We start from the raw sequence: 15339 nt of genomic DNA on the forward strand, positions 1-15339 counted from the left end.
GGTTGGGTGATTGGGCAGAAACATGGCAAATGCACTATAATGTGGATAAATGGTAAGCATGCAGGTGCAGCAGGCGGTTAAGAAGGCAAATGGTATGTGGCCTTCGTAGCAAGAGGGTTCGAGTATAGGAACAAGGATGTCTTGCTGCAGTTGTACAGGGCCTTGGTGAGACCACACCTTGAGTATTGTGTGCAGTTTTGGTCACCTTATCTGAGGAAGGACGTTCTTGCCATGGAAGGAGTGCAGCGAAGATTCACCAGGCTGATACCTGGGATGGCAGGAATGACGTATGAGGAGAGATTGTGACAATTGGGCTTATACTCACTGGAGTTTCGAAGATTGAGAGGGGATCTCATCAAAACCTATAAAATTCTGTCAGGCCTGGACAGACCAGATGCAGGAAGGATGTTTCTGATGGCCGGGGAGTCCAGAACCAGGGGTCATAGTCTAAGGATAAGGGGTAAGCCATTTAGGACTGAAATGAGGAGGAATTTCTTCACCCAGAGAGTGGTGAACCTGTGGAATTCTCTGTCACAGAGGGCGGTGGAGGCCAGTTCATTAAGTATATTCACGAAAGAGTTGGATATATTTCTTAAGGCTAAAGGGATCAAGGGATATGGGGAGAAGGCAGGGACAGGGTACTGAATTTGGATGATCAGCCATGATCTCATTGCATGGCGGAGCAGGCTCGAAGGGCCGAATGGCCTACTGCTGCTCCTATTTTCTATGTTTCTATGAAAGACCTGAAAGTCAGTCACCTTGTTGGGAGAGAGCCCAAAGTCTATTTGTAATCACAACAAATTCAGTTTCCAGAGCCAGATTTAGGCCCAATATGATCAGAAATGTACACCATTAATAATGCAGTGAACAGGAGCAATGTACCAAAGTATTAATAATTACCCTTTTTACTGTCACCTTTTGCACCAGTTGTTACTCAGGCTACTCACCAAGCATTCCTTTCCACTTCAAAAAAGGTGGAAAACACCATGCTGCAAGACCATGTCGTTCAGGCTAAAACTATTTATTTGCATGATATTTTACTACAGAAAGACTATACAGCAGACAATTCAGAGTACAATACTTGACTTGCAACCTACTTTAATATGTTTTCAAAAACAAAATAATCAAATGTCTAAAATTTTAAGCGTTTTTTTTCAGAACCTTTTAGCAATGGGGGCTATTTCCACTTTGGGCACAATCAGAAAACTAGCGATTGCAGATTGACCAACTGTTATACACGCCGCCCAATTTTCCTTTCCACTGAAGCCATTTATCCCCAATGTCTTTGAAGATTGAAAGGTGGGCACACACCTACCAACGGAGTCCCATTTCTTCAGTGTAATATTGAATCATGGAGTTGAAGCAAGCACTTGTATTTCTCCACACAGCGTTTTGGGTTCCTAAATCAAAGCAGTTCTCTCACTAGATATGTAGACATGGTTTTTATATCAATCTTTGCATTTGGGCAGATCGAGCACAAACTGCTGACTCTTGGCATTTGGATAGTTTTGTTATCTTTCCTGGAGAAATTAATGGGACTGAAAGCCGATAAATCCCCAGGGCCTGATAATCTGCATCCCAGAGTACTAAAAGAGGTAGCCATGGAAATAGTGGATGCATTGGTTGTCATCTTCCAAAATTCTATAGATTATGGAACACTTCCTGCAGATTGGAGGGTGGCAAATGTAACCCCACTATTTAAAAAAGGGAGAGAGAAAACAGGGAATTACAGACCGGTTAGCCTAACATCAGTAGTAGGGAAAATGCTAGTGTCTATTATAAAGGATGTGATAACAGGACACTTAAAAAATATCAACGGGATTAGACAAAGTCAACATGGATTTATGAAAGAGAAATCGTGTTTGACACGCCTACTGGAGTTTTTTGAGGATGTAACTGGTAGAATAGATGAGGGAGAACCAATGGATGTGTATTTGGATTTTCAGAAGGCCTTTGATAAAGTCCCACATAAGAGGTTAGTGTGCAAAATTAAAGCACATGGGATTGGGAGTGATATACTGGCATGGATTGAAAATTGGTTAACAGACAGGAAAGAGAGTAGGAATAAATGGGTCTTTTTCGATGTGGCAGGTGGTGACTAGTGGGGTACCACAGGGATCAGTGCTTGGGCCCTAGCTATTCACAATATATATCAATGACTTGGATGAGGGAACCAAATGTAGTATTTCCAAGTTTGCTGACGACACGAAACTAGGTGGGATTGAGTTGTGAGGAGGATGCAAAGAGGCTTCAAGGCGATTTAGACAAGTTGAGTGAGTGGGCAAATACATGGCAGATGCAGTATAACGTGGATAAATGTGAAGTTATCCACTTCGGTAGGAAAAACAGAAAGGTAGAGTATTATTTAAATGGTGATAGATTGAGAAATGTTGATGTACTAAGGGACCTAGGTGTCCTTGTACATTAGTCACTGAAAGTTAACATGCAGGTGCAACAAGCAGTTAGGAAGGCAAATGATATGTTGGCCTTCAGTGCAAGAGGATTTGAGTACAGGAGCAAGGATGTCTTACTAGTTATACGGGGCCTTGGTGAGACCACACCTGGAGTACTGTGTGCAGTTTTGGTCTCCTTACCTAAGAAAGGATATACTTGCCATAGAGGGAGTGCAACGAAGGTTCACCAAACTGATTCCTGGGATGGCAGGACTGTCGTATGAGGAGAGATTGGGTCGACTAGGCCTGTATTCACTAGAGTTTAGAAGAATGAGAGGGGATCTCATTGAAATGCATAAAATTCTGACAGGGCTAGACAGACTGGATGTTTCCCCTGGCTAGGGGGTCTAGAACGAGGGGTCACAGTCTCAGGATATGGGGTAGGACATTTAGGAGTGAGATGAGGAGAAATTTCTTCACTCAGAGGGTGGTGAACCTGTGGAATTCTCTACCACAGAAGGCTGTGGAGGCCAAGTCACTGAATATATTTAAGGAGATAGATAGATTTCTAGACACAAGGGCCCTGATTTTCTCCCAGCCGTTGGGCGGGTTTTCAGGGGTGTGGGCGGGGAAAAATAGCAAAAACGGGGTCGCGACTCCCCCCCCCACCGCCTGATTCCCCGCCCCGTACGACTTTCGGACCGCCGTTTCTCTCCGACCCGAATCAGTCCCGCCCGCCGCTGGCGGGACTGGCCGTCGGGACCCTAATCAGCAATTATTGGCATGTTTAATGCCATTTTAAGGGGCCCTTGCTATTTTCAAGGGTTTCCCACGCTAAACACGCCTGCGGAGAACCCTGCTGATGAAACCTGGCGTGAAGCATCCCGGCTTGCTTGCTCTCCGCTGCAGTCATTCGGGAAAGCTGAGATTTAATCGGAGAGCATTTGTATGTTGAAGGACCTTGTTGCAGGCTTGGGGCTACTTGTTCAAGGCTTAGGCACAGCTGTGGAAGGTTGGAACCTCACACACTTCTCCAATGTGAGCTCCTGGGAAGCCCCTCTCGCCACCCTCACTCAGCGCTTCCTCAGCGGAGGCATCTACCAGAAGCATGGGACGCCTTTTTTTCCTTCCCTCCTTGCCATTAGAGGATCTCCAGCAGCAGAGGCGGCAGCAGCAGAACCAGGAACAGCAGGATCAGCAATAGGAGCACCAGGCTGCTGCTCACTCACCTGAAGCTGCACAGGTCAGAAGGGGCCAGCGCTTGGAAGTGGCTTGAGAGCACCTTGCTGCGCATTAGGGGGGCATGGGGACCCGTATCTGCACTGGCAGTCCTACTCAGAAGGACTTCCATGAAGGTCTGGTTTCTCTGTTCAATAGATGGCCATCACTCCTCAAGAGATGTCATTCTCTTATGAGCACTCACCATGTTTTCCATACCCTGGCGACTTATCTCCTCCATGGAGGTTGCCAATCTTTCCATGGTGATGCGTTCATGCGCCAATGACTCCACAAAGGCTCTGCTCATGGTCGCTATGGACTCCTCCATTTGCTCCACACTCGCAGCAACCCTGGAGACAAAACCTGCCAAAGACTCCTGCATCTGTGCATGGAGATCCATCACCTCCTCTTGCGGATGGACCCAGAGGTAGAGGGTCGACATGCAGCGCAGCTGAGCTGAGCTGGCAGAGTCCTGCGCCTTCCGACGAGGACTCTCCACTGCTGTCCCTGTCTCCAGAATCTGCTGAGGCTCACTTGTGAGCTGTGAAACACCAGGTGACAACACTACTCTATGTCCCGAAGGTCCCCCCGAGGTGTGAGTGTCTGCGCTGGTGCTGGGTGCGCTTACTTCTGCTGACGCTGCGCCCTCAGAGGTTGGAGCTTCCTCTGAGGAGTCTGGCTGCACAGCCTCTTCCTCCTCCACAGTGGGGACGGGGGCTCTGGATGGTCCTGTGGGGGAGTAGAGGAAGGAGTTAGAGATGTGATGCCAAGGTTACATACACATTGGAGTTGGCAGATGTTCATAAGTCCAAATGATGTAGCTTCAGAATCATAACAGCGACTTATGCTATGTCAATGAGAGAGATGGCAAACTATTCTGTCACCAGCTTGCGGGACTGCCCCCGTCTCTCCTTCCCCAACTTCCGCTGCCACATCAGCCCCAACAATTTCCAGCACTCCTTCCTCCCAGGGGGTCAGGTGGGCTACTGAGGGTTGGCCTCCTCCAGTCCTTTCTCGCTCTCTGTTGTTGTGAGTTCTCTTTTCCTGCAATGAGGGAGACAGGTGGAATTTGAGTGAGAAGGAAGGAGTGAGTGTAGAGATTGCATAGCATAGATACTTAGAGGGAGACAAAGATTGTATGAGGCTGCAAGACCAAGGGCCCTCCCTGTGTGTTGTCAGCTGTGTTCAAAGCATCAGAGTGTGAGGGCTGCATGGTGGAATAGTTATGTGAATGTGAGCATAGAGAGAGATGAAATGGGTAAGGGTGCATGGATGTGACTGTGAAGTGGGATGTGGAGGAAGAGTGTGCTAAAGCTGAGTGCTGGTGGGGAAAGGCAATGGGGATCAGGCTGAGGGTGTTGGAAACTTCATTCTTTTCCTGTACGGTGAAGGTCATGGAATCGTTTCAAAGAGACCTGGGTGTTCTTGTGCACCAGTCGCTGAAGGTAAGCATGCAGGTGCAGCAGGCAGTCAAGAAGGCAAATGGTATGTTGGCCTTCGTAGCAAGAGGGTTTGAGTATAGGAACAAGGATGTCTTGCTACAGTTGTACAGGGCCTTGGTGAGACCGCACCTTGAGTATTGTGTGCAGTTTTGGTCGCCTTACTTGAGGAAGGACGTTCTTGCCATGGAAGGAGTGCAGCGAAGATTCACCAGGCTGATACCTGGGATGGCAGGAATGACGTATGAGGAGAGATTGTGTCGATTGGGCTTATACTCACTGGAGTTTAGAAGATTGAGAGGGGATCTCATCGAAACCTATAAAATTCTGTCAGGCCTGGACAGACTAGATGCAGGAAGGATGTTTATGATGGCCAGGGAGTCCAGAACCAGGGATCATAGTCTTAAGGATAAGGGTAAGCCATTTAGGACTGAAATGAGGAGGAATTTCTTCACCCAGAGAGTGGTGAACCTGTGGAATTCTCTGTCACAGAGGGTGGTGGAGGCCAGTTCATTAAATATATTCAAGAAGGAGTTGGATATATTTCTTAAGGCTAAAGGGATCAAGGGATATGGGGAGAAGGCAGGGACAGGGTACTGAATTTGGATGATCAGCCATGATCTCATTGAATGGCGGAGCAGGCTCGAAGGGCCAAATGGCCTACTCCTGCTCCTATCTTCTATGTTTCTATGTTACTGTATGCAGGTTCTTCTGGTGACTCCCAGCGAGTTGACATCTGCTGACACCTGCATCCATGCAGCCTTGGTCTCAGTGGGAGGCCTCTTCCTGCCTGACCTAGGGAAGAAGACCTCCTTGTGGGCCCTAACCCCATCCAATAATGCCTGCAGTGAAGCTTCGTCGAATTTGGAGGCAGCTCGGGGTCTGGCACTGGCCACAGCTGCTGCAGGCTCCTCTGCCATCCTGCATGGTTCGTTTGGAAGCCAACAGAGGAAGCAATGCTTGCTGTGGACCTTGAGAGCACCACGAATGATGACATCATACTGTGGGGCTTTCTGACTGAAAATAGTCAATTAGCAAGGGTTCCCACACGCTGGAACTTAATTGGCCACTTGAGGGAAAATTGCATGCAGCTGGCTGACCCATTTTTTTTCCAGGTCGGAACCCGACATTTGGGGAACCCAAAAATTTCCTGCACGATCCAGAAAATTGGGCCCAAGGTATCAAGGGGTATGGGGAGAGCGGGAATATGGTATTGAGATAGAGGATCAGCCATGATCATGTTGAATGGCGGAGCAGGCTCGAAGGGCCGAATGGCCTACTCCTGCTCCTATTTTTCTATGTTTAACACCTGACTGGTCTATCAAATATCTTAGTCCCAAGAATCACTCTTTGTGACCTTTATCCATCTGCATGCATCCAATGTTTCCAAAAACAAGAGAATTTCTAATGTATTTCAAATTGTAATGACTTCCATCTGGAAGACTGGGTGGTAGCCTGCGCCCTGAAACTAGCAGCCATCTCTAGGCAGAGTTGGGTATTGTCCCACTAACCCCTCCCAAAAATGAAATAATTCCTTTCAGAAAGCAGCTAACAGAATTTTATCTTAAATTCACTATAAATTGGCCAGTCTAAATGAATATGATGGAGATTTTACAGTTTGAAGCACGATATACTTCTGCTTCTATCATCCCTCCCCCTCAGCATTCAATTTTTTCTCCATTATACTACCCTCTGGTGCATTCCGTGTGTTGATCACTTTGTGTTACCTAACATCAGTCCTAGATTTACCTTTTACCTATTTGACCCTGTTGAATCTGTGCCCCCTTGTCCTCCTGTCATGGTTTAATTTGAAGTAGTGTTCCCAAATTTTGCTTTTCATTGTGTATCCAGCTGCAGCTACTGACAGACCGCATTGCAGCACTGGAGCTGCGATTGGATGCATAGTGGAGCGTTCACGATGCGGAGGACGTTGTGAATAGCACGTTTAGCGAGTTGGACACACCGTAGGTAAAGGTTGGACAGGCAAAAAGGGAACGGGTGACCCACAGGCAGAACACTAGGCGCAGGCAGGTAGTGCAGGGGTCCCCGGTGAACATCCCCCTCTCAAACAGATACACCACTTTGAGTACTGTTGGGGGGGGATGGCTTATCGGAGGAAGGCAGCAGCAGCCAACTTCCTGGCACCAGAGGTGGCTCTGCTGCACAGGATGGGAGGAAAAAGAGGGGTAGAGCAATAGTAATAGGGGATTCTATTTTAAGGGGAATAGATAGGCGTTTCTGCGGCCGCAAATGAGACTCCAGGATGGTGTGTTGCCTCCCTGGTGCAAGGGTCAAGGCTGTCTCGGAGCGGCTGCAGAACATTTTGGAAGGGGAGGGTGAACAGCCAGTTGTTGTGGTGCATATAGGTACCAACGATATAGGTAAAAACCGGGATGAGGTCCTAAAAGCTGAATATAGGGAGTTAGGAGGTAAATTAAAAAATAGGACCTCAAAGGTAGTAATCTCAGGATTGCTACCAGTGCCACGTGCTAGACAGAGTAGAAATAGAAGGATATTTCAGATGAATACGTGGCTAGAGGCATGGTGCCAGGGGGAGGGATTCAAGTTCTGGGGGAGGTGGGACCAGTTCAAACCAGACAGTTTGCACCTGGGCAGGGCTGGAACCAATGTCCTAGGGGGTGTGTTTGCTAGTGCTCTGGGGGAGGGTTTAAACTAAAATGGCAGGGGGTTGGGAACCTGAGCAGGGAGACAGAGGAAAGGGAAACAAGGATAAAAGCAAAAGAAAGGAAGGAGAAAAACAAAAGTGGCAGTCAGAGAAATCAACGGTTTAAATCAAACATGGCCACAGTAAATAATAATTCTAATAGGTCTAAGAGCGTTAAAAAAATAAGCCTGAAGGCTTTGTGTCTTAATGCGAGGAGCATTCGTAATAAGGTGGATGAATTGGCTGCACAAATAGAGGTAAACAAATATGATTTGGTTGGGATTACGGAAACGTGGCTCAAGGATGGCCAAGGCTGGGAACTCAACATCCAGGGGTATTTGATATTCAGGAAAGATAGGCAGAAAGGGAGGTGGGGTAGCATTATTGGTTAAAGAAGGGATTAACACAATTGTAAGGAAGGATATTAGCTCTGATGATGTGGAATCTGTATGGGTAGAATTGAGAAATACCAAGGGGCAGAAAACGTTAGTGGGAGTGGTATATAGACCTCCAAACAGTAAGGCGGAGGTTGGGGATGGCATTGAAAGGGAAATTAAAGAAGCGTGCAATAAGGGCACAGCAGTCATCATGGGTGACTTTAATCTACATATAGATTGGGCTAACCAAATTAGTAACAATACTGTGGAGGAGGAATTCCTGGAGTGTTTACGGGATGGTTTCCTGGACCAATATGTCGAGGAACCAACCAGAGATCAGGCCATCTTAGACTGGGTATTATGTAACGAGAAAGGATTAATTAGCAATCTTGTTGTGCGAGGCCCCTTGGGTCGGAGCGATCATTATATGATCGAATTCTTCATTAAGATGGAGAATGAAGTAGTTGACTCAGAGACTAGGGTCCTCAATTTAAATAAAGGAAACTATGATGGCCTGAGGAGCGAGTTGGGTAGGATTGATTGGGGAATGGCACTCAAAGGGTTGACGGTGGATAGGCAATGGCAAACATTCAAAGATCGCATGGATGAGCTACAGAATTTGTTCATCCCAGTTTGGCACAAAAATAAAACAAAAAAGGTGACTCAACCGTGGCTAACAAGGGAAATTAGGGATAGCATAAGATCCAAGGAGAGAACATATAAATTGGCCAGAAAAAGCAATAATCCTGAGGATTGGGAGCAATTTAGGATTCAACAAAGGAGGACAAAGGGATTAGTTAAGAAGGGGAAAATAGAATATGAGAGTAAGCTTACAGGGAACATAAAAACTGACTGTAAAAGCTTTTTTCGATATGTGAAGAGAAAAAGATTGGTGAAGTCAAGCGTAGGTCCCTTGCAGTCAAAATCAGGGGAATTTATAATGGGGAACAAAGAAATGGCAGACCAATTAAATGCATATTTTGGTTCTGTCTTCACAAAGGAGGACACAAATAACCTCCCAGAGATGCCGGGGAACATAGGGTCTGATGAAAGGGAGGAACTGAAAGAAATCAGTATTTGTAGGGAAATGGTGTTAGGGAAATTGATGGGATTGAGGGCCGATAAATCCCCAGGGCCTGAAGGGTACTTAAGAAAGTGGCCCTAGAAATAATAGATGCATTGCTGATCATTTTCCAACATTCGATGGAATCTGGAACAGTACCAGGGGATGGACATATTAGGAGAGGTTGAGTAGATTGGGACTCTACTCATTGGAGTTCAGAAGAATGAGAGGCGATCTTATTGAAACATATAAGATTGTGAAGGGGTTGGATCGGGTGGATGCGGGGAGGATGTTCCCGATGATGGGTGAAACTAGAACTAGGGGGCATAGTCTTAGAATAAGGGGCTGCTCTTTCGAAACTGAGATGAGGAGGAACTACTTCACTGAGGGTGGTAGGTCCATGGAATATGCTGCCCCAAAAAGCTGTAGAAGCTACATCATTACATAAATTTAAAACAGAAATAGACAGTTTCCTAGAAGTAAAGGGTTATGGGGAACGGGCAGGAATTTGGACATGAGTCTAGGTTCGGATCGGTCATGGCCCTGTGGGTAGCGGAGCGGGCCCAGGGGCCATGTAGCCTGATCCTGCTCCTATTTCGTGTGTCTAATTCTGTTAGATTCAGGAGATGGTTCAGTGATAGTAGATTGGCGGTTAGGATCAGATCAGCCATGATCTTATTGAATGGCGGAGCAGGCTCGAGGGGCCGATTGGCCTACTCCTGCTCCTATTTCTTATGTTATGTACCCATGGATTGGAGGGTAGCTAATGTTACCCCACTATTCAAAAAAGGTGGTAGAGAGAAAACAGGGAATTACAGACCAGTAAGCCTGACATTGGTAGTGGGAAAAATGCTAGAGTCCATTATAAAAGATGTAATAGCAGAGCACTTGGAAAACAGTGACAGGATCGGACAAAGTCAACATGGATTCACAGAAGGTAAATCATGCTTGACTAATCTACTGCAATTTTTTGAGGATGTAACTGTTAAAATAAATAAGGGAGAACCAGTGGATGTGGTGTATCTGGACTGTCAGAAGGCCTTCAATAAGGTCCCGCATAAGAGATTAGCGTGTAAAGTTAAGGCACATGGGATTGGGGGCAAGGTATTAACTTGGATAGAGAACTGGTTGGCGGGCAGAAAGCAAAGAGTTGGAATAAACGGGTCCTTTTCCGAGTGGCAGGCAGTGACTAGTGGGGTACCGCAGGGATCGGTCCTTGGACCCCAGCTATTCACAATATATATTAATGATCTAGACAAGGGAACTAGATGTAATATCTCCAAATTTGCAGATGACACAAAGCTGGGTGGGCGTGTGTGCTGTGAGGATGTCGAGAAACTCCAGGATGATTTGGACATGTTGGGTGATTGGGCAGAAGCATGGCAGATGCAATATAATGTGGATAAATGTGAGGTGGTCCACTTTGATGGCAAAAAACAGGAAGGCAGATTATTATCTAAATGGCAATAGATTGGGAGAAGGGGAAGTGCAACGAGACCTGGGTGTCCTTGTGCACCAGTCGCTGAAGGTAAGCATGCAGGTGCAGCAGGCGGTTAAGAAGGCAAATGGTATGTTGGCCTTCGTAGCGAGAGGGTTTGAGTACAGGAACAAGGATGTTTTGCTACAGTTGTACAGGGCCTTGGTGAGACCACATCTCGAGTATTGTGTGCAGTTTTGGTCGCCTTATCTGAGGAAGGTTGTTCTTGCCATGGAAGGAGTTCAGCGAAGATTCACCAGGCTGATACCTGGGATGACAGGAATGACGTATGATGAGAGATTGGGCTTGTACTCGCTGGAGTTTAGAAGAATGAGAGGGGATCTCATTGAAACTTATAAAATTCTGACAGGACTGGACAGACTAGATGCAGGATGGATGTTCCCGATGGTCGGGGAGTCCAGAACCAGGGGACACAGTATAAGGATAAAGGGTAGGCCATTTAGGACAGAAATGAGGAGGAATTTCTTCACCCAGAGAGTGGTGAACCTGTGGAACTCTCTACCACAGAAGGCGGTGGAGGCCAGTTCATTAAATATATTCAAGAAGGAGTTGGATATATTTCTTAAGGCTAAAGGGATCTGGGGAGAAAGCAGGGACCGGGTACCGAATTTGGATGATCAGCCATGATCACATTGAATGGCGGAGCAGGCTCGAGGGGCCGAATGGCCTACTCCTGCTCCTATCTTCTATGTTTCTAGCAACTCTCAGTCACCTTCAGGACTGAAAAGCTCAGGTTTCTCCACTTTCCATCATTAATCAATCTCGTGGCTAGTTTCTGCACTACCTGCTTGAGTGTTTCCCTTTCGTCTCATTCACCAGAAGGGAGAGCAGTATTCCAAGTATGGTCTAACCAGAGCATCACTACTTACAATGTGTACTCCTGTTTTGACTATATTATTGAGTGTTCTGTCTGACTTGTTGATTGCTACTGTGCAGTGATTGAATATATTGAGCGTCAAATCTGTTAAAATGTCTAGATCTCTTTCAACTTCACCGATTTCAACATCATACATGGAATACTTATGGCACTTATTATTTCTGCTTGCATGCAGTACTTTACACTTGTATCCATATTAAAATTCACTGGCCATTGTTCCATTATTTACATATTTTGCCTGGCTCGTTTTAGACAGGGTGATACATCTGGGATCTTTGTACGAGAGGGAACTGGGGCCATGGAGTCTGGATTAAATTGTGTTTGTGAATTAATGCATGCATTAGAGCTTCGAGGTTGCAAGTAGGCAATGAATGCCGAGGATGCATGTCACCTACTTCAGCCTGAGTTGGTAGCTGTGCAAATCAGTGAAGTTGAACCAGCAGCAGGCAGGTGCTGGCCAAAACTGAAAAGGGTTGCTTCAGATTTGCCAATGTTGTGCTGAAGGAAATTTCATCTCATGCAAGATTGATGTTAATCAGTAGGATTCCACGCAATGGTTTCCGTACACGCAATAAATTTCTAAATCTGCACATTTTAGCCTCTTAAATTTGAACATCTTCCAGGGTACTATTGTAATACATAAATTCTATTTTGCATCTAGAAATCAGTACTCTGAAGGCTCAGCTAAGGAGGCTTCGTGGTCCATAAATAACAGAGTTATACTTCAAAACAAAATATTCCGAGACTATTACCTATAAAGAAAAATGCTGTAGAATCTTTATGTTTGTATTACTTAAAATTTGTTAAGGATGTTATGAGATAGCATCTTTATTTTGAAAGCAAATCTGGTACTTATTTAAACCCAACTATTTCACACAATTGCCCACTTCTATAGATTCAGAGGAACCAAGAAGGATGAACTGTTGGGGGTTTCCTACAACCGATTAATAAGAATAGATATGGCAACAAGAGATCCCATCATAACATGGAGATACAGCAACATAAAGCAGTGGAATGTCAACTGGGAAATCAGACAGGTGAGTTACAAGTAACCCTATCATCTCAATCTCAAAAATAACAGGCATATTTAGCATAACACAAACCAACCAAGAGACTTTCTACCAGTTCTTTGGTAATGCCATTCTGTAACCAAGCACGAGGATGAGTGCAAGAACTACTGGTTAACAGATTTCCATCACAAAGCATCTTATCTCTAATGTCTCTTCCTCACAACTCCATGGATTGTTTTCATTTTTAAAAATCAAACAAATCTTTCTGCTTAGATTAAACTAAAAGTTAAGTGATTAAAATTTTTTTTTAATTAAATGCAATAATGAAAAATTACAAACCATTTTGTATATAGCCTTGGTAATTCTTGTGCCATCTTTTACACAGATCTATTTAAAAAGTTTATTTTTCTATATAAATCCTATAGTTTACCACTACCCTCTTCATAGACCAATAAATATTTGTAAAATTGTAATTCTATGTAAAACAAGTAACAAGGTGCTTGAAACTTAGGATATACCATATCAGAAGTGACAGCATCACACAAGCTGCTACCTCCACACGTCTACACTCTGGACAGTAAAATGGGAAGGATGCCATCATTCTGATTTTAAGCTTTTACAAATGTAATGCTTGCCACAGAATGATGGACAGTGCTAAATTACACTTCTAAGCTGCAAATAATCTTCTTGCAGACATTCAAATTTTATTCCTATAATAATTTTAAACTTTTAAGCACTACAGGTATTTGTGTAGGTCTATAAAAAAGTGGATACTCATTTTAAGTAGCATTAGCTCTGATAAAACACATTTGAATTGTTAACAAAAAGCATGAAGGGTTTTGATTGGGTTATGATTTGGAATGCACTGCTTGAAAGGGTGGTGGAAGCAGATTCAATAACAATTTTCAAAAGGGAATTGGATAATTACTTGGGAGGGGAAAAATTTGCAGGGGATAAGGGCAGGGGAATGGGACTAATTGGATGGCTCTTTTGGAGAGCCGGCACAGGCATGATGGGTCGAATGGCCTCCTTCTGATGACCTCATTCAATGATTCTATTTCTACAAATTTTACAGAAAGCATAAAACATCTAAATGGAAATTGAGTAAACTGAGCTTATAATATTTTAAAGTCAACTTGTGAAGGCTGTGAAGAAGGATCCTAGGTGTTTTTACAGACTAGGAACATCCACTTTGACATGACTGCTGGGTGATAAAAGTTATTGCAAATTTATTAATTCTAGAAGAGACAGCACCATCTACTGGAAAGTTACAGAACCTATTTATATATAAGAAACACATATTTCAAAGGAAATTGCTGCATGAGCTCAAAACCGCTAATAATCTGTTGCCTTTTAATTTCAGGTTGAAATTGAATTTGATCAAAGTGTGGCCATAGCACTCACATGTCTCAATGCAGACTGCAAGATCGTCCATGAATACATTGGCGGTTATATATTTCTGTCAACTCGTTCCAAGGACCAAAATGAGACACTGGATGAAGAACTCTTCCACAAACTTACAGGTGGTCAGGATTAATGTTAAAAACACAGAATCTGAACTGTGGTACAACCTCGTTATATAAAATACAGTTATTGCTAAAAGGCGGCCAAAGATTTCAAAAAAGTAATAAAACTGAATTATTTGCAAGATGCAAGTGTAACATGTTACAATACAACAGCTACCGATAGGAATGACTAAATTCTACTCATACATTACAGTAAACTTTGTGCTGTCCGGCACCGACGGGACAGAGCTGCTGCCGTTCCCTCAAAACTGCCGTACACTCCAGAGCTAATGTTGAAACAACCCTGTTGCTTAGCAACAGCCTCTAAACAGTCGGCTAGCGTCTCTAGTTGAAGCTGTTGCTTAGCTACAGACGTTGCAGAGCTTGACTGTTCAAAAAAAGCAAAGAAACGAAAAGAATAAAAAACGGCTCCTGATTTTTGCCGGTGGCTCGAGCTTGCCGGACGGTTCGCCTCCAGATAACACAAAGTTTCCTGTATATTGTAATTTTTATATATACACATTTTGTGTTTATTTCAAGCTTTCCAACCAGTAACGGCAACACTATATGCAGTATATTAGATTCGGTGTTGGCTGGGTAAGTTAAACCTTTTAAAGTGATTGTCATATTGCATTCTATGCAGTCTTTGTCTCTTTAGCAGGGAAAACAGTCACTATTTAATCATTGTATGTTAACATTAAAATGTACTCATTGCATGGACAGATCTACTGAAAAGGTGAAAAATAAATGACCAAACAGAAACCACTGTGCACTTTTGTTCGCATTGATTATCTTTAGTAAATGCAAAATATCAGCTAATAAAATACTGTTTGGGTTTCAGAGTTAAATATGCGTTTTGCCCCCGCCCTTCACCCCTATCCTTGATTAGGGCAGATCTAGAGCAGGAAAGGACTTCCACCTGTGAAATACCTTGCTGACCCAGGCTATATTTCTGGGGTTAGTTAAATGTAGAAGTTGGGCTTCCCGGGTTCCAACAGAGAGTCATACCTGTTCAGGGGCAGAGACATACATAAGTAGGAGCAGGAGTAGGCCATACGGCCCCTCGGGCCTGCTCCGCCATTCAATAGGATCATGGCTGATCCGAACCTAGGCTCACGTCCACTTCCCTGCCCGCTCCCCGTAACCCCTAATTCCCTTATCAGCTAGGAAACTGTCTATCTCCGTTTCAAATTTATTTAATGTTGCAGCTTCCACAGCTCTGAGGTAGCAAATTCCATAGATTTACTACCCTCTGAGTGAAGAAGTTTCTCATCTCAGTTTTGAAAGGGCAGCC

General features: G+C 44.5%; 1 protein-coding gene across 5 annotated transcripts in view; it reads left to right on the forward strand.

Annotated features, from left to right (window-relative positions):
* The window catches only part of fermt1 (FERM domain containing kindlin 1), a 151267-nt gene extending 136452 nt beyond the window's left edge, over positions 1 to 14815 (forward strand). For 4 of the 5 annotated variants that reach the window (XM_085981715.1, XM_085981716.1, XM_085981718.1 and 1 more), the window contains 2 exons: positions 12426 to 12567; positions 13904 to 14815. In XM_085981715.1, the coding sequence (XP_085837841.1) occupies positions 12426 to 12567; positions 13904 to 14077 (316 nt within the window). In that variant the 3' untranslated portion in view covers positions 14078 to 14815. Of the gene's footprint in view, positions 1 to 1158; positions 1300 to 12425; positions 12568 to 13903 lie in introns of those variants that run through there. The other variant, XR_015077549.1, reaches the window with a different exon arrangement.
* Positions 14816 to 15339: the final 524 nt, after the last annotated feature.

The sequence above is a fragment of the Somniosus microcephalus genome, chromosome 3 (assembly GCF_052327205.1).
Source record: "Somniosus microcephalus isolate GS21.2 chromosome 3, FLI_Smic_1.0, whole genome shotgun sequence".
Taxonomy (NCBI): Eukaryota; Metazoa; Chordata; class Chondrichthyes; order Squaliformes; family Somniosidae; genus Somniosus; species Somniosus microcephalus.